The sequence below is a fragment of the Oncorhynchus mykiss genome, chromosome 18 (genome assembly GCF_057628025.1).
Source record: "Oncorhynchus mykiss isolate SJ-2025 chromosome 18, ASM5762802v1, whole genome shotgun sequence".
Classification (NCBI taxonomy): Eukaryota; Metazoa; Chordata; class Actinopteri; order Salmoniformes; family Salmonidae; genus Oncorhynchus; species Oncorhynchus mykiss.
The window spans coordinates 41,314,621-41,332,376 of record NC_143039.1 but is presented as its reverse complement, the minus strand read 5'-3'; the positions used below and the strand labels follow the sequence as shown (position 1 = coordinate 41,332,376).

Below are 17,756 nucleotides of genomic sequence, written 5' to 3'. Positions count from 1 at the left end.
CCCAGGTCATCTATAAGTCTTTGCTAGGTAAAGCCCCGCCTTATCTCAGCTCACTGGTCACCATAGCAGCACCCACCCGTAGCACGCGCTCCAGCATGTATATTTCTCTGGTCACCCCCAAAGCCATCTCGTCCTTTGGCCTCCTTTCCTTCCAGTTCTCTGCTGCCAATGACTGGAGCAAATTGCAAAAATCACTGAAGCTGGAGACTCATATCTCCCTCACTAACTTTAAGCACCAGCTGTCAGAGCAGCTTACAGATCATTGCACCTGCACATAGCCCATCTGTAAATAGCCCACCCAACTACCTCATCCCCATATTGTTTTTTTTTTTTTTTTGCTCCTTTGCACCCCAGGATCTCTACTTGCACATTCATCTTCTGCACATCTACCACTCCAGTGTTTAATTGCACAATTGTAATTATTTTGCCACTATGGCCTATTTATTGCCTTACCTCCCTAATCTTACTTCATTTGCACAAACGCTGTATATAGACTTTTCTATTGTGTTATTGACTGTACATTTGTTTATTCCATGTGTAACTTTGTGTTGGTTGTGTCGCACTGCTTAGCTTTATCACGTCGCAGTTGTAAATGAGAACTTGTTCTCAACTGGTCAACCTGGTTAAGTATAGGTGAAATAAAAAAATTAGACCAATGGCAGCTATGGCTACAGGCTGCATTTTGGATACACATGTTGTAGTGGGGTGCATAGTTTTCTGTTATTATATAAAGCCGTGGTTGTTGATGTGTACAGCTAAATTTCAGATATATTTTTGTAAAGTTTTGGAATGAATAGTGTGTGGAAATTTAGCAAATTGACACACAATAGTAGGACCAATCTACCTTACGTTATTAAAGCTTTAAAGCAAGACTAGTTGTGCCCCCCCCCCATGGATTTGAAATGCCCCCTCACGCATGTCATCCTGGAGCCGGGTCTGTTGGGCCTGACGTTTTTTTCTTGTTAACGTTACGACTATGGAAATGCTTGTATCACACCCCGGATTAATGGCTGAAATGGGCTCAATTGAGTGCATTGTCTTTCCGTTGCATCTATAAGAACGCTAAAACTTTGTCTCGGAGTAAACGCATCGTCTTGACACTTACAGTGTCTTCGGAAAGTATTTAGACCCCTTGACCTTTTAGTTACGTTACAGACGCGTTACAGCCTTATTCTAAAATGGATTAAAATAGTATTTTCCCCTCATCAATCTACACACAATACCCCATAATGACGAAGCAAAAACAGGTTCTTAGAAATGTTTGCTAATTTTTACAAATAAAAAACGTAAATATTGCATTTACATAAGTATTCAGACCCTTTGCTCAGTACCTATTTGAAGCACCTTTGGCAGCGATTACAGCATTGAGTCCTCTTGGGTATGATGCTAGAAGCTTGGCACACCTGCATTTGGGGAGTTTCTCCCATTCTTCTTTGCAGATCCTCTCAAGCTCTATCAGGTTGGACGGGGAATGTCGCCGCACAGCTATTTTCAGGTCTCTCCAGAGATGTTCGATCGGGTTCAAGTCCAGGCTCTGTCTGGAACACTCAAGGACATTCAGAGCATTGTCACGAAGCCAGGTGAACCTTCGCCCCAGTCTGAGGTCCTGAGCACTCTGGAGCAGGTTTTCTTCAAGGATCTCTCTGTACTTTGCTCCGTTCATATTTGCCTCTGTCCTGACTAGTCTCCCAGTCCCTGCCGCTGAAAAACATCCTCACAGCATGATGCTGCCACCACAATGCTTCACCATAGGGATGGTGCCAGGTTTCCTTCAGACGTGACGCTTGGAATTCAGGCCAAAAAGTTCAATCTTGGTCTCATCAGACCAGAGAATCTTGTTTCTGAGAGTCTTTAGGTGCCTTTTGGCATACTCCAAGCGGGCTGTCATGTGCCTTGTACTGAGGAGTGGCCACTCTACCGTCTGGCCACTCTACCATAAAGGCCTGATTGGTGGAGTGCTGCAGAGGTAGTTGTCCTGCTGGAAGGTTCTCCCATCTCCACAGAGGAACTCTAGAGCTCTGTCAGAGTGACCATCAGGATCACCTCCCTGACCAAGAACCTTCTCCCCAGAATGGTCAGTTTGGCCGGGCGGCCAGTTCTAGGAAGAGTCTTGGTGCTTTAATTTAAGAATGATGGAGGCCACTGTGTTCTTGGGGACCTTCAATGCTGCCGATACGTTTTGGTAACCTTCCCCAGATATGTGCATCAACACAATCCTGTCTGCGGACAATTCCTTTGACCTCATGGCTTGGTTTTTGCTCTGACATGCACAGTCAACTGTGGGACCTTATATAGACAGGTGTGTGCCTTTCCAAATCATGTCCAATCAATTGAATTTACCACAGGTGGACTCCAATCAAGTTGTAGAAATATCTCAAGGATGATCAATGGAAACAGGATGCACCTGAGCTCAATTTTCGAGTCTCATAGCAAAGGGTCTCAATACTTATTTAAATAAGGTATTTCTGTTTTTAATTTTTCCTAAATATGCAACAATTTCTAAAAACCTGTTTTCGCTTTGTCATTATGGGGAATTGTGTATAGATTGCTGATTTAAAAAAATATTTAATCCATTTTAGAAAAAGGCTGTAATGTAACAAACTGTGGAAAGGGTAAAGGGGTCTGAATACTTTCCGAAGGCACTGTACGTCACAAGAAAGAGAAGAAAGACATCATTTTGATGGGTGTGCATTTTTTGTAGAATTGAAAAAAAGTAATAATTGAATGCAGTTGAAATGTTTACAAATTATGCTCTGAAATGAAAGCAACTTCCGAAATTGAACATTCGGATTATAGTAATACTATGTCTGATCTTGCAAACAATGTAAAGTATGTATAGATAGGTGTTATTTAGAGCCAAGTCTATTGATTTGTAATCTGAAACTATCCTGCTATTGACACACCTGTTGAATTATGCGACAGAACGTGACAACAACAGTAATTAATGAGGCAGACTAGACAGCGCTAGTGACTGCAGGTAGGCATAGATTAGTGGAGATGGTGGGAGGAGCTATAGGAGGACGGGCTCATTGTAATGGCTGGAATGGAATTATTGGAACGGTGTCAAACATGGTTTCCTTATTTGTTTGATAGCGTTCCATTTATTCCATTCCAGCCATTACAATGAACAAGTTTTTGGTGGTTGCAGCCCTGTTCCACCCCTTTATGTATTCATATGTATTAATATATGCAAAATAACCCAGTGTATTTATGCAAATGAGGCACATCTAACTTTATTTTAACACAAAATAAAATACATGATACCGTTAGAAAATGTATGTATGAGTGCATTCTAAGAAATAAAAAAAGTTCAATTTGACAATAAACCCAAGTCCCTGAACTCCATTATTTTGTCTGTGCCAGTTAAATGTTTTATGTGCTATAATTCAGTCAATATCTGATTTAAAAATATATATATATACAGTTTGGAGTATCTTCATCCATTGTCCAGCTGTTGGATTCATTATAATAGTTTTTAAATTTTAAATTGTTTTTAAACCTTTTAGCAATTTTTGATTACCGTTACTAGTGATTGTACATAATAGTGTCATGATGACAGCAATCTTATTTGTTTCTCTCCTTTTGTTCTCCTTCTCACCATCTTTCTCTCCATCCCATCTCACAGCAGAGTCTCTGCATCGTAACACATGTTCTATGGGGATCACCAGTCTTTGTCTGTTTGGTACAATACAACATGTAGCACCTCAGAGCCCAACTGCTAGAGCGGACAAGCAGGTACTGACCCTGTGGTTTCATCCAAGTAGAAAGCTACAATAAAAATAAGAAAAGTAATTCTTAGCTTATTTAAGTGTAATTTTTTGATAATTACTGTGTCATTTCTCAGTTAACCTAGCAATGTGTGTACTGTTAAATAAAGTGCTAGCCAAACTCCTGGCCCCTGGTGCCACCCTGGTGGCCATCTGGCCTTCGCCTCGACAAACTATTCACAATAAGGACAACTCCTCCATAGGTTTCCATTGAATGATGTTATTGTCGGTTGTAGTTCTTAGATACACAATGTATTGAAAATGGTTTATTCTGGAAAAGACTACAATGTTTATTCAGGCTAGTTTCACTCTAAGCTTTAGTTCCAAGTACCAATTCAAACTGGTTTAACTTCTAGGGCCTAGAATACTCAACATCCTACTACAGCATCGGAATGAACAGCTAATCAATGTATGTACTTTACTGCATTCACATTTGCAACACGTCAGAGTCACTATTCACTTTTTAATGGAATAACTTCTCAACCATGTCACTATTAATTACCATTATCATGCGTAGTGAGTTTCCCCATTGAGCATGTTGCTCTTTTATAGAGATAACCTTTCTATGTATACTATGTGCAATTAATAATCATACTGAATACACTTTCGAAAATATTTGCTACTACGAGACACTACATGGTGTATTTTGGTGTGTGTGAAAGGCTGGAACAAATAATAAAATCAAGATGTCAACTTAACTTTTTGACTGAGCATTTCAATGTGATGTAAATGATAAGATACTGTCTGCATTCCAGACTTGTGCTGGATAAAACCTGCTATACTTCATTCTAGTCTCCATCTGCATCACACCTTTAGCAGGAAACTGGATGTTTCCCCATTCATTTGATTAGTGTTCTTTCCAGTCTCTGTAAAGTGAATAGATTCTGCGAATAGCCCTCCTATTGAGAACAACAAACACTAGCCTCCTACAAGAAGATGAAGAGTACAATTTTGATTGTGCTGACTGTCCTGGTGGTCTTCATAGCAGTGGGTAAGTCATATCAGCTTTTTCTGTTCCTATGGCAATATTCAAAGACAGATACAGTAATAGGTTGTGATTTGATTAGTTCAGGTTTTTCGCAAATTCTGTACTAGGTGCTTTTATTTTCTAAGGCTATAAAATTGTAATATGATATAATGGTAGACATCCAATGGATGCATGTCACATATTCTGTACACAACAAAGGAGTTTGAAGAACCTGAGAGTGCTTTCTATTGTTTTAGTCTGATTACCAGTAATAATGATGCGTATTTTCCATGGGTACCGAGGCCATTCTTATACTGTATGACAAGTTTAGTCTCCTGTGGTAGCAGTACCTTCACTAATAAGAGGATATTGACTCTATTGTAATGACTGAACCACATTTAACTGGCAAACTTGTAGATAAGAGAAGCCACTAAACACACTTCTAGTTTCAGGGCTGCACTGTGTACAACATCAATTTACACAGTATACAATCAACCATTCATTTTCATATATATATATATATACCTGATACAAATACATACTGTGAATGTCTAAACATGTACATTTCAGCTTTTTATTGTGAATTGCTGGGTGAGTTATAGGTATGACGTCAATCTGTCTTCTTTCATTCTTCCACCTGATGCCACTCATGACGTTCATGCTCCTATCTACCTACTGTATCATTGTTTGTGTCGTATTGTATTGTGTTGAACTGCACATGATTCATCCACTTATCTTGCCTCTCCTCCATGTTCCACAGCCCAGTCCTTGACCTGTAAGCAGTGCAGTGTGGGGCTCTTTGGGACATGTTTCTTTCCCAAAAACATGGTGTGTGACAACTCCACTCTCAACTGCTTCACCGGAGAAGCAAGTAAGGAAACCTGTACACAAAGACTTGTGAATATGCAATGAATTAGCAATCACTGAGTGTACAAAACATTAGGGACACCTTCATAATATTGAGTTGCACCCACTTTTGCCCTCAGGACAGCCTCAATTCTTCCGGTTATGGACTCTATAAGGTGTCGAAAGCTTTCCAAAGGGATGCTGGCCCATGTTGACTCTAATGCTTTCCACAATTGTGTCAAGTTGGCTGGATGTCCTTTGGGTGGTAGATCATTCTTGATACACACAGGAAACTGTTGAGCATGAAAAATCCAGCAGCGTTGCATTTCTTGACACACTCAAACTAGCATGCCTGGCACCTACTATCATACCCTGTCAAAAGGCAGTTAAATCTTTTGTCTTGCCCTCTATAAATGGCACACATACGCAATCCATGTCTCAATTGTATCAGTGCAATTGATTCCTCCCCTTCATCTATACGGATTGAAGTGGATTTAACAAATGACCTGAATAAGGGATCATAGCCTTCACCTGGATTCACCAGGTCAGTCTGTGTCATGGAAAGAGCATGTTTTCCTAATGTTTTGTTCTAAATCTCATTCCATCTAGAATTCAATTCCACTGAGTTTCTGACACTCCACACCCGTGGTTGTCTGGACTCAGACCTGTGTGGCAAGACCATCACTGCAACCATCTTTAGTGCTGGTGTCACGAGCAGCTCCTCATGCTGCCAGACAGACCTGTGTAACGGGGCCAGCTCCGTCCAGGTCTCTGTGACTGTGGCACTCAGCGCCGCCCTGATGGCCTGGGGTGTTTAGACTGGACAAACAATGACTTCTGTTCACAGTGTTGTTTAAACCTGTTACACTTCTGTTCACACTGTTTCACACTGTTTAAACAGGTTTCAGACTACTTTGTCTCCATCCTCTATTAACTAGGTTTGGCACAGTGAGCTCAGAATTTGTCTTAAACTCCTCATCTACTTTAATAACATTTATCAACTGAATAATACTTGCAACTATGATACGCAACAACTTAAAGTGCCTTTACACTACTCTACTGAACACACATACAAATACTGTAATATTATTCTGAATAATAAAGGAATTAAGTTGTGTCACAAAATGGGGAAAAAAGGTGCTGTTTTTCATTGTTGACACAATAATGTCCTCTACACTTTTATATTCAGACATTTTAATTGAGAATGTACTGTTTGGACAAAATTCTGAAACAATAATGGATGTTTGCATGATAATAAGTTGAACAAATACTGCTTTAGTTAGGAGGCTGCCAATCTGTCAAACATAAGAAACTGTAACTGAGTAAATGGTCAAATAAATTCAAGACAAACTTATACATCTAGGGTTAGGGTTAGGCTATGGCTCAGGTAAGGGTTGAGCCAGTGTGTGGACATCAAGCTAGTGTCCGTGTACATCATTTGGGTGTCTATTCACATTAGCCTACGTTAATGTGTCTTCTACAGTAGGAGATTCCACCCTGACACCATAGGCAGCCGAACTCAGCTGGCAGACAGGCTGATGGAATCGTTCTCCACCCTGTTTCCCTGCAACTCACTTTCAAACCAATACCGCCATCAAGTGCATGAGAGAGACGACAGCACATTCGTGAATCGACGACTCGGCCCGATGCTGTCAAATGTCCAGAAAATAGTACTTAAATTAGATGACTGGTGGGTTTGATTTCAGATTCAGTGTGGTTCTACCACACCAAATACCTACATATGCATATTTCAATATAAGCACGTCAATATATATAAGCACCTCTCATTGATCTCAAAGGCCAGATTTAAACACAGCATCTGTTTCCCCTGATGAATGTAATTGTATGTACACATCATGTAATAACAATGGTATTATTTATAGTAGCTTGTGTTTTATACCCTTCTGGTGTAGAGCATATAAACATGAATAAACCCACCTAATTGTCATGATATCACAATTTTCCAGGAAGTGGAATTAGTCAAATATTAAAATATGTAGATAATTGTCTACCTACATAATGACACATATCAATAAAATAATACACCAGAACACCTGATTAAGTGTCACACAACACCTTCAAATGTCTGTTACATAAGCTTATCACTGACGCTTGAGTGCCTGACCCGATGAGCAGACAACCGACATTTAAATATCTTCATGTACAGTAGGCTGCATTAACAAGATGAAACCACTCAATATCGCGGTCTGCCGGTCGTTGGGCTAGTACAGGTGCAATTCCTTCCACGTTGTGTAGGCTTCTTTTTTATTTCATAACCCAAATTGCATAGGTGACCTACTATAGACTAACGGAATAGTTGGGAACATGTAATTACACCTTCCCTTCTTCGCCCCTCTCTTTTCCACATCTCTCACGTACACACACAATCGGTGGAGTTGAGTCGGCTAGGTTAACATCACTCGTTGCTAGTTGAGCGTTGTTGGCTTCCACCATCAGGAAATGGAGGATGAGTGTGTAGCGAGCGACACAGAGGGAGGGGAAACTGACTAGACGTTTACTGGAAGTCCCACACAGAACGTGAGCGAGGTAAGGAAATCATACATGTGTTACAATTTAGACTACATTCTCACTCAACCAAATCTCTTGGAAGGTTGCTATTAAGTCATAACGGTTTACAGTAAGACCTTATTTTCTGATGTTTGTTTTGTATTCGTTTATATAAACTACAGAATATGTCTTGTCATAGCAGACGGTGCGGTCAAGCCCTTGGTCGACATCGGGTTTCTGTGTATTATTGAAATGAACCTCATAGGCCTATCAAAAAATGTGTGTAATACTGCACATTGACAGTTGTTTCCCGTCCCAAAACTAAACTGCCCTGTGTCACCTTTAGGTCTTCCAGTTCCAGCGGCAACATTTTAAACAAAAAGATGAGTGACGAAAATAGACTTCAAGTTGAACTTTTTGTGAAGGTAAGCGACATCATCCAATCCATTTTGCTCTGACATGCATAATCATATCTTGGACAAGTTACTTTGTAAACAATGGGCCATTACATTACGCTATCAACATGTCACTATGTGGTAGCCTACAGTGTCATCTATTTTACTGAAACATCATAATGGCCCAAGCATTTCTAAAACAAGATTACCTATCGGTGAGTAAAGTCAACTGTTGTCACTGGTCCTTCTCTGAATTTGTTCAAAGACTAAATGCCTAGAGAAGGCCTAATGGCTTTCATAGTTGGCAATAGCCTATATTTAATAAGATGGAATTACATTAGGCTATTTATTAACAGAAGCTATGCCTATTGCTGCACTCCATTTGGCACTTCGGTTGAATGGCCAGAAAATGTACTAATCTTATTAAATGTACATTAAGATAATACATATGCCATATAGGCTCCTTAATCTATATTTAGTTAACTGGCCAGAGCAGCCCAGGGGGTGTGGTCATTCGGAGGAAATGATCCAATATAAAAATAGTGAGTCTTTTTTTCCTGCTCTCATGGTCCTTCATGGCCGATAATGATTTCTCTGTGTGAATATGTAGATGTGTAACTTTTTTTTTGTTCATGTATGAAAGATGTTCTTGTGGTAGCAGCTTAAAATGCTGACTTGTCCATTTCCCCACCATTCTAATTTCAAGAGACCCACAGTCCCTACTCTTTCACACATTGCATTGTATATTTCAGTAAAACCATTTAATTCCTTCTATGAAAACATTTGAACTACACACATTATTGTCAATTCCATTCTCACTCACCTTACATGTTACATCTAAGCCAAGTACATTTCAAAATTATTTTGCTTATGTAGGCAACTTTATAGTGTATTTATGTTTAGAATTCATCTAAAACCATGTGATCCCTGTTTGACTTCCCCTATCGATTTTCTGTATTAAATGATCTTCTTGTTTGGATGAATGACCATAATATAAGGACTTCTACCCCATTCTAGGCAGGCAGTGATGGCCAGAGCATTGGCAACTGTCCATTCTCCCAGCGCCTCTTCATGGTGCTGTGGCTCAAAGGAGTCACTTTCAACGTCACCACCGTGGACATGAAGAGGTCTAATGCCTATCAATCTGTATTTATATTACATATACATTTATATTACATTTGCACATGTCTAAGCTACTATCTGTCTTTATACACCGTCTTGTACCCTTGTACCCATTGTACACTGAACAGAAGTATAAACACAACATGTAACATGTTGGTCCCATGTTTCATGAGCTGAAATAAAAAATTGGGGAATGTTCCATACACAAAAAGCTCATTTTCTTTAACATTTTACGCACACATTTGTTTCAATCCCTATTAATGAGCATTTCTCCTTTGCCGATATAATCCATCCACCTGACTGTTGTGGCATATCAAGAAGCTGATTGAACAACATGATCATTACACAGGTGCACCTTGTGACGGGGGGCTGAGGAGTATTTCTGACTGCAATGAAACCCTTTTGTGGGGAAAAACTCATTCTGATTGGATGGGCCTGGCTCTCCAGGGCGTGGCTGCACCGCTGCCCAGTCATGTAAAATCTATAGATTAGGGCCTAATGAATTTATTTCATTTGACTGATTTCCTTATATGAACTGTAACTCAGTAAAATCTTTGTCCATTGTTGCATGTTGTGTTTTATATTTTTGTTCAGCATAGTAAGACTTAACTCTTTTTTTTGTCACAAACATATACATTTTTCACATTCACATACGCTCATATGTCTTCTACCTCTTTCTCACTCCCTCTAATTCTGTCATTGTTGCACCGAACACAACAGGTGTAGTAGACCTTACAGTGAAATGCTTACTTACAAGACCTTAACCGACAATGCAGTTTTAAGAAAAATACAAGAAAATAAGAAACAAAAGTAACAAATAATTAAAGAGCAATCCTGTTTGTTCCTCTGTCATTTTCTGTCTCTTGATAGGAAACCAGAGATCCTTAAGGACCTGGCCCCTGGTGCTCAGCCCCCCTTCCTGCTCTACGGGACGGAGGTGAAAACCGACACCAACAAGATAGAAGAGTTCCTGGAGGAGAACCTGTCCCCTCCAAAGTAATCACTCCTTCCATCATTTTATCCTTCTATCCATCCTCTGATCATACCACCAGACAGTTATGTTGCTACTTGTATCAAGCAAAGTTTCATACCCTTCCAGGTCTATGTTACATGTGCCATTGTTGTGTTGAAGAATCATTTGTATCTGTTGTTTGCCTCTGTAGAGTATGTTGATCGTTTATGTACATGCATGAAGGCTTTTGATACTTTATATTTTTAACATTCGTATTTATGTTCCTCTCGGAAGACAATATGTTTTCCTCATGATACCTCACTGACTGAAATGTTTTATGCCTCCCCAACCCCCTCCCACAGATACCCCCGCCTGGCTTCCAGGAACCCTGAGTCTAACACAGCCGGCCTAGACGTGTTCTCCAAGTTCTCAGCCTACATCAAGAATTCAAACCCCCAGCTCAATGACAGTGAGTGACAATGACAAATCAGGATGAACTGAGCCCGACCCTTCATGTACAACAACATTGTTGCATGCTAGCAAGCACTAGGGCCGGGACGATACCAGTATCACGATGCTTGTTAGTATTGTGGCAAGGAAACAAAACAGATGTAACTTCTTTCGGAACCCTAATATTGTAAACAAACATCATTATGTTGTCATCGAGAGTCACATTGATTTGTTTTCCAAGCTATAGCATACAATATTTTATATACTGTACATCAGGTTTTTAAATGACCAAAGAGTTTGGCCTGCTTCGTGTTTTCATTTTTTTAATGGAAAAAATATTGCAATACTGGTATCGTCACAAGCACCTGCAAGAAGCTCCCACAATCTGTCTCTGTTTTCCAAAACAGCAGGGAATGTCTTTGTTAATGGCATTATGCTCTGAGCTTGGCGTCTCTGAGCTTGGCGTCTCTTCACAAAGCGGTCGCATGTTGTCTTGTATTTTTAGCAGCTCTTTCTCGCTCTACTCAGATAAGCAATTGTCATGTGCAAAGATTCAAAAGGATATTTTAAATGACTCTAGTTCAACAATTTACAACTGTGCCTCAAGTCCTTTAAACTATGTATTTTGTTTTGATTCAAATAATGTTGTAATGATATTAGCATACAGGGCATTTGGAAAGTATTCAGACCCCTTGACTTTTTCCACATTTTGTTACGTTACTGCCTTATTCTAAAATGTATTCAATTGTTTTTTCCCCCTCATCAATCAACGCACAATACCCCATAATGACAAAGCAAAAACAGGTTTTTAGAAACGTGAAAAATGTAAGTATTCCATTCACATAAGTATTCAGACTCTTTACTCAGGACTTTGTTGAAGCACCTTTGGCAGCGATATCAGCCTCAAGTCTTCTTGGGTATGACGCTACAAGCTTGGCACACCTGTATTTGGGGAGTTTCTCCCATTCTTCTCTGCATATCCTCTCAAAACTTGTGAGGTTGAATGGTAAGCGTTGCTGCACAGCTATTTTCAGGTCTCTCCAGACATGTTCGATTGGGTTCAAGTCCGGGCTCTGGCTGGGTCACTCAAGGACATGCAGAGTCTTGTCCCGAAGCCACTCCTGCGTTGTCTTGGCTGTGTGCTTAGGGTCATTGTCCTGTTGTAAAGTGAACCTTCGCCCCAGTCTGAGGTCCTGAGCACTCTGGAGCAGGTTTTCATCAATGTTCCTCCTCTACTTTGCTCGTTCATCTTTACTTGAATCCTGACTAGTCTCCCAGTCCCTGCCACTGGTAAACATCCCACAGCATGCTTCCCCGCAGGTATGGTGCCAGGTTTCTTCCAGATGTGATGTTTGGCATTCAGGCCAAAGAGTTCAATCTTGGTTTCATCAGACCAGAGAATCTCCAAGTGGGCTGTCATGTGCCTTTTACTGAGGAGTGGCATCCGTCTGGCCACTCTACCATAAAGTTCTGATTGGTGAAGTGCTGCAGGGATGGTTGTCATTCTGGAAGGTTCTCCCATCTCCACAGAGGAACCCTGGATCTCTGTCAGAGTGACCATTGGGTTCTTGGTGACCTCCCTGACCAAAGCCTTTCTCCCCCGATTGTTCAGTTTGGCTGGGCAGCCAGCTCTAGAAAGAGTCTTGGTGGTTCAAAACTTCTTCCATTTAAGAATGATGGAAGCCACTGTGTTCTTGGGGACTTTCAATGCTGCAGAAATTATTTGGTACCCTTCCCCAGATCTGTGCCTCGACATAATCTTGTCTCGGAGCTCTATGGACAATTCCTTCGACCTCATGACTTGGTTTTTGTTCTGACATGCACTGTCAACTGTGAGACCTCATAAAGACAGGTGTGTGCCTTTCCAAATCATGTCCAAAAAATTGAATTTCCCACAGGTGGACTCCAATCAAGTTGTAGAACCATCTCAAGGATGATCATTGGAAACAGGATGCACCTGACCTCAATTTTGAGTCTCATAGAAAAGGGTTTTTTATTTATAAACTGGGTTGTTCACCCATGAATGCTGATTGGCTGACAGCCGTGGTATATCAGGCCGTATACCACGGGTATGTCTGAATACTTTCCGGATGCACCATATATATAGAATAGTAATTATATTTCTATGAGTCATATTGTTTCATGGTGCAGCACATTCAATTCCTTCTTTCAGAGGTTTGTTTCAGTCTAATCACAGGGAGCTCAATGAAGGCTTTTCTCGCTTGATACTACTGAGGAGCTTTACCTTTGCTCGTACTACAGTTTATGTACGTGTTTCAGTCTTAATCCATGTGTTGTACTTTGTGTGTTCTCTGCATGGTCAGACCTAGAGAAAGGCTTGCTCAAGGCCCTGAAAAAGCTAGACGAATACCTTGGCTCCCCACTTCCTGACGAGATTGATGAGAATAGCGCTGATGATGTCACTTCCTCCTCCCGTCCCTTCCTGGATGGGCAGGTCCTCACTCTGGCCGACTGCAACTTGCTTCCCAAGCTGAACATTGTCAAGGTAATCCTTTGTTTTAAGCCCTGCTTGTGGCCTAGCATGAGGTCTATAATCAAATCAGTATTAATTGAGGTTGGTGGACCACTTGTTTGCTAAATGTTCCCACATGTACAGTAGTAACTTCAGTGAAAACTGCAAAGTAAGATCACAAGGACATATTCACATATTAGCATTAGTGTTCAGGCAGATCCAATGGGCTCTTTTGATCATTATTGTTTGGACTACAAACGCACAATTATATTTATTGGCTATAACGGTTACCTTTCTTGTCTTAGCTTTTTTGTATGTTACTTTTTGTTTGGTTATTCAGTGGCCACGTGTATTCAGAATCACCTTTATTCACCAAATACATTTGCATGTACAGGAATTGACTCAGTGAAATGGTGCTGTCACAATAAACAGAATATACAGACGGACAATAAGCAGAATATACAGACTAAATATATTGACGCAGAATTTATACACTGAAGCTAAAAGCCAGAAAGTACAGATTACACTATGAACACTAAGCACCATTAGAACTATGCATGTAGAGATGTATGAATAAAAAATATTTTTACAGGATGATGTGCAATGGGGGAAATAACTCTCCCTTTCTTCTTCTCTTTTTCCCTGTCTCTCTGTCCAACCCGAAGGTGGTGTGTCTGAAGTATCGCACTTTCTCCATCCCCAAGTCTCTCTCCAACCTGTGGCGGTACCTGGATGCTGCGTACGCCCACGAGGAGTTCTCCTCTACCTGCCCCAACGACACAGAGATACACATCGCCTACTCAGCCGTGGCTAAAGCACTTAAGTAGGAGGACAAGGGGATCTCATCAGTCACACACACCAGCAAATACACACATACACACACACCTGATCAGATATCCTAGACACACTCACCTACCTACTTGTGGCACTGTACATGTGGCAGCATACACACACACCAATGCACTCAAACATACAGGCACTCCCTCAGACACACGCACACCATTCCAACAGTCTTTTCTTGAGAACAGGAAATCAAATCACTGTAAGATCAAGTTGAACATTTTTCATTGACCACTTAAGAGTTTGTGAAACTCTCTGAGGCGTATAGTTTATGGTTCCCTTTTTGTCACGTGGCACATCCACTCTTGATACTGTGTATTCAGGGGCAGTTACACACAGTTAAAGTTGTATACACGGGCAGTAGGTTACATATGGTTGCATCCAACTGAAGGTATAGTGGTCTGTTCAGTCTCTATGATTAATTCTGCACTGCATACATTGCCACATTACCCCCTATTAATTTCTATCTCTCGGCCAAGCCATAAAAAAAACTGTTCCTGTTGTGATTACACACAGACACGCATACCTAGACCAGTTTAACTGCTACCTGCAGCTGAAAGAGAGAGGTTAGTTCTAGGCGTGTCTACAATTATACATTATTACCGACATATTATTACAGTGTTGATATATTGTTCAGGGCAAACAGCCGTTAACAGGGTGGATGACATGGTCAGTTTGAACCAGTCATTTTATACATGCTAAATGATCAGAAGTTAGGCTCAGGGAACGGGAAAGCAGGTCTTGGGCCAATTGTAGTACATTGGGGCACACTATACAGAGGTGTTTCTCAGCACACATTTATCCACACAGAAAACGATTTCAACAGATCTCGGCTTCTCCTTTCTCCGGCTTGTAGCGCTGTGAAGGGTTTATCAAGCTTATGTCCCCATTGTAAAGGCTCTTTTGCTAGTGAATCAAATCAAATTGTATTTGTCACATGGGCTGAATACAACAGGTCTGTAGACCTTACAGTGAAATGCTTACTTCACCAACAATGTAGTTTTAAGAAAATACCTTTAAAAAAAAGTCAAGAGAATAAAGTAACAAATAATTAAAGAGCGGCAGTAAAATAACAATTGCGAGGCTATATACAGGGGGTAATTCAAAGTGAAGGATATTTTTGATACAATAAAAAAAAACTGTGAGAGGCTCCTATTGCAGAGCAGTTGAGTTACTCCAGACAAAGTAATATGGCTATTGTCGCTGTTTATGTTAAACTAGGTTTTTGAGGAAGTACTTGACTCTGTATGGCCTTGAGGCACCAAGCCCGTTCAGTCATGTTTCACTGTAAATCTGCGGGAAAACTACAGGATGTAATGCAGACGTGCACACACCTCCTCGCATGACTAAACCATAAACGTCACATTCATACAAATTTGAGATGTTCTTTGCATAGAAACGGAAATCTCCAAGGGGAGAATGCTACGGGATTGTGAGTTTGTACTCTTTGATATGGTTAATGACAATGAAAGACTCAATTAAACTTGAAAAAAGAAAAGAGTTTGAACCTTTAGTGAGCCAAAGGAAGGGTTTTACTTGAGGTCTATTGAGGTGGGTGTTGTTTAGGTTGTTTAAATCGACAACACCTTTGAACCTACTACCGTCCTGTGCTTTGTAGTGCACACTTTGAAGTCTTCCATTTTACAGTGACTTGAAATTCAGTCCCCTGGGAAAGAACTGGAAATATTTGTTTGGGTTCTATACAATCCATATCAGCGTATCAAGTTCAGCGTTACAGCGTGATTGACATTTAAAGGCAATGTTCCGGCTTTAAAGGAGATTGTATTCACGCTAAACGCTGCATATGCCGCTCAATCGGAAATGAGCTCTCTATAGTGCAATCTTCAGCGACACAGATCGAATAGAGCGCTCAGACTGACTCATAGATGGTGCAGTCTCATGGTACTGACTTAAGTGGATCAGCTTAAAACAGCCTTGTTTTAAGCTGATCCAATTTGAGTGTACAAAACCTTTGTGTACAAAACATTAGGAACACATGCTCTTTCCATGACATAGACTGACCAGGTGAATCCAGGTGAAAGCCATGATCCCTTATTGATGTCACCTGTTAAATCCACTTCAAATCAGTGTAGATGAAGGGGAGGAGACGGGTTAAAGAAGGATTGGAGACAATTGAGACATGAAGTGCGGTGACATGCACAAAATAATATGATTATTGTGGATAGTCAGGTTAATATAGTAGTTTGCTTAAAATGTTAACATGCTTTGCAAGAATACCAATTTCCCTAATGATCCTGTTTACATGGACACATCTGAAGTCAGGCTACCTGATGGGACTTTTGATAAATGCAGAAAATAGCCAATCAAAATAAACGTTCTACCACAGTAACCATGTTATTTTTGAGAAGACTATTAGATTCTGAGTTCGGACACATAAAGTTTGTGTGTGAAAGCTATTTATAAGATGCATACTTTCCGTTTTTAACAACTCACTTCACTCGCGTTTAAGATGGAGGCTTGCGCTACCGATGCTGGCACATGCTCAGATCAAATACACCGCTAATAATTTGAAAGATTGCTCAGAAAACCAGTTGTTTTAATCGGCGTATGCTTACTTTGATTTTGACCTTAAACCGATTAGGATAACCAGAGTAAGGGGTTTACATGACTAATGCCATACGTGGCCTTCTGCCATAATCAGTTTAATATCGAATGGTTAGAGGGTGAATGGGCAAGACAAAAGATGTAAGTGCCTTTGAACGGGTATGGTAGTAGGTGCCTGGCGGACCTGTTTGAAGTGTGTCACGGTAAGTTCCCCGTCCACTCAGTCTCCTAGCTCCCCGTCCACTCAGCCTACTAGCTCCCCGCCCACTCAGTCTACTAGTTCGCCGTCCAGTCAGCCTACTAGCTCCCCGTCCACTCAGTCTCCTAGCTCCCCGTCCACTCAGCCTACTAGCTCCCCGCCCACTCAGTCTACTAGTTCGCCGTCCAGTCAGCCTACTACCTCCCCGTCCACTCAGTCTCCTAGCTCCCTGTCCACTCAGTCTACTAGTTCGCCGTCCAGTCAGCCTACTAGCTCCCCGTCCACTCAGCCTACTAGCTCCCCGCCCACTCAGCCTACTAGCTCCCCGCCCACTCAGCCTACTAGCTCCCCGCCTACTCAGCCTACTAGCTCCCCGCCCACTCAGCCTACTAGTTCCCAGCCCACTCAGCCTACTAGCTCCCCGTCCACTCAGCCTACTAGCTCCCCGCCAACTCAGGCTATTAGCTCCCCGCCCACTCAGCCTACTAGTTCTCAGCCCACTCAGCCTACTAGCTCCCCGCCCACTCAGCCTACTAGTTCCCCGCCCACTCAGCCTACTAGTTCCCCGCCCACTCAGCCTACTAGATCCCCGCCCACTCAGCCTACTAGCTCCCCATCCACTCAGTCTACTAGCTCCCTGTCCACTCAGTCTACTAGCTCCCCATCCACTCA

The 17,756-nt window shown here is 41.3% G+C and overlaps 2 protein-coding genes across 3 annotated transcripts; both read left to right on the top strand.

Annotated features, from left to right (window-relative positions):
* Nucleotides 1-4,544: 4,544 nt before the first annotated feature.
* LOC110496045 (uncharacterized) lies at nt 4,545-6,705 on the top strand. Its single transcript, XM_021571687.3, has 3 exons — nt 4,545-4,758; nt 5,495-5,605; nt 6,190-6,705. Exons 1-3 carry the CDS (start codon nt 4,704-4,706, stop codon nt 6,396-6,398), a joined length of 375 nt encoding a protein of 124 aa, XP_021427362.3. The 5' UTR covers nt 4,545-4,703; the 3' UTR covers nt 6,399-6,705.
* Nucleotides 6,706-6,827: 122 nt separating this feature from the next.
* LOC110496044 (chloride intracellular channel protein 1) lies at nt 6,828-16,670 on the top strand. 2 transcript variants are annotated; one of them, XM_021571686.3, is made up of 7 exons: nt 6,828-8,127; nt 8,435-8,513; nt 9,501-9,610; nt 10,476-10,601; nt 10,920-11,026; nt 13,332-13,513; nt 14,146-16,670. In XM_021571686.3, exons 2-7 carry the CDS (start codon nt 8,472-8,474, stop codon nt 14,305-14,307), a joined length of 729 nt encoding a protein of 242 aa, XP_021427361.1. In that variant the 5' UTR covers nt 6,828-8,127; nt 8,435-8,471; the 3' UTR covers nt 14,308-16,670. The 2 variants fall into 2 exon arrangements, with proteins under 2 accessions (XP_021427361.1, XP_090064561.1); XM_090208435.1 differs by having other exon boundaries at nt 8,121-8,218.
* Nucleotides 16,671-17,756: the final 1,086 nt, after the last annotated feature.

Excerpts from the sequence above, each read along its gene's own strand:
- LOC110496045 (XM_021571687.3), top strand. The coding sequence starts at position 4,704 with ATGAAGAGTACAATTTTGATTGTGCTGACTGTCCTGGTGGTCTTCATA. Across the intron at positions 4,759-5,494 it reads GGTGGTCTTCATAGCAGTGG|CCCAGTCCTTGACCTGTAAG; the intron begins GTAAGTCATATC and ends CATGTTCCACAG. Across the intron at positions 5,606-6,189 it reads CTGCTTCACCGGAGAAGCAA|AATTCAATTCCACTGAGTTT; the intron begins GTAAGGAAACCT and ends CATTCCATCTAG.
- LOC110496044 (XM_021571686.3), top strand. The coding sequence starts at position 8,472 with ATGAGTGACGAAAATAGACTTCAAGTTGAACTTTTTGTGAAG. Across the intron at positions 8,514-9,500 it reads AAGTTGAACTTTTTGTGAAG|GCAGGCAGTGATGGCCAGAG; the intron begins GTAAGCGACATC and ends ACCCCATTCTAG. Across the intron at positions 9,611-10,475 it reads ACCACCGTGGACATGAAGAG|GAAACCAGAGATCCTTAAGG; the intron begins GTCTAATGCCTA and ends GTCTCTTGATAG.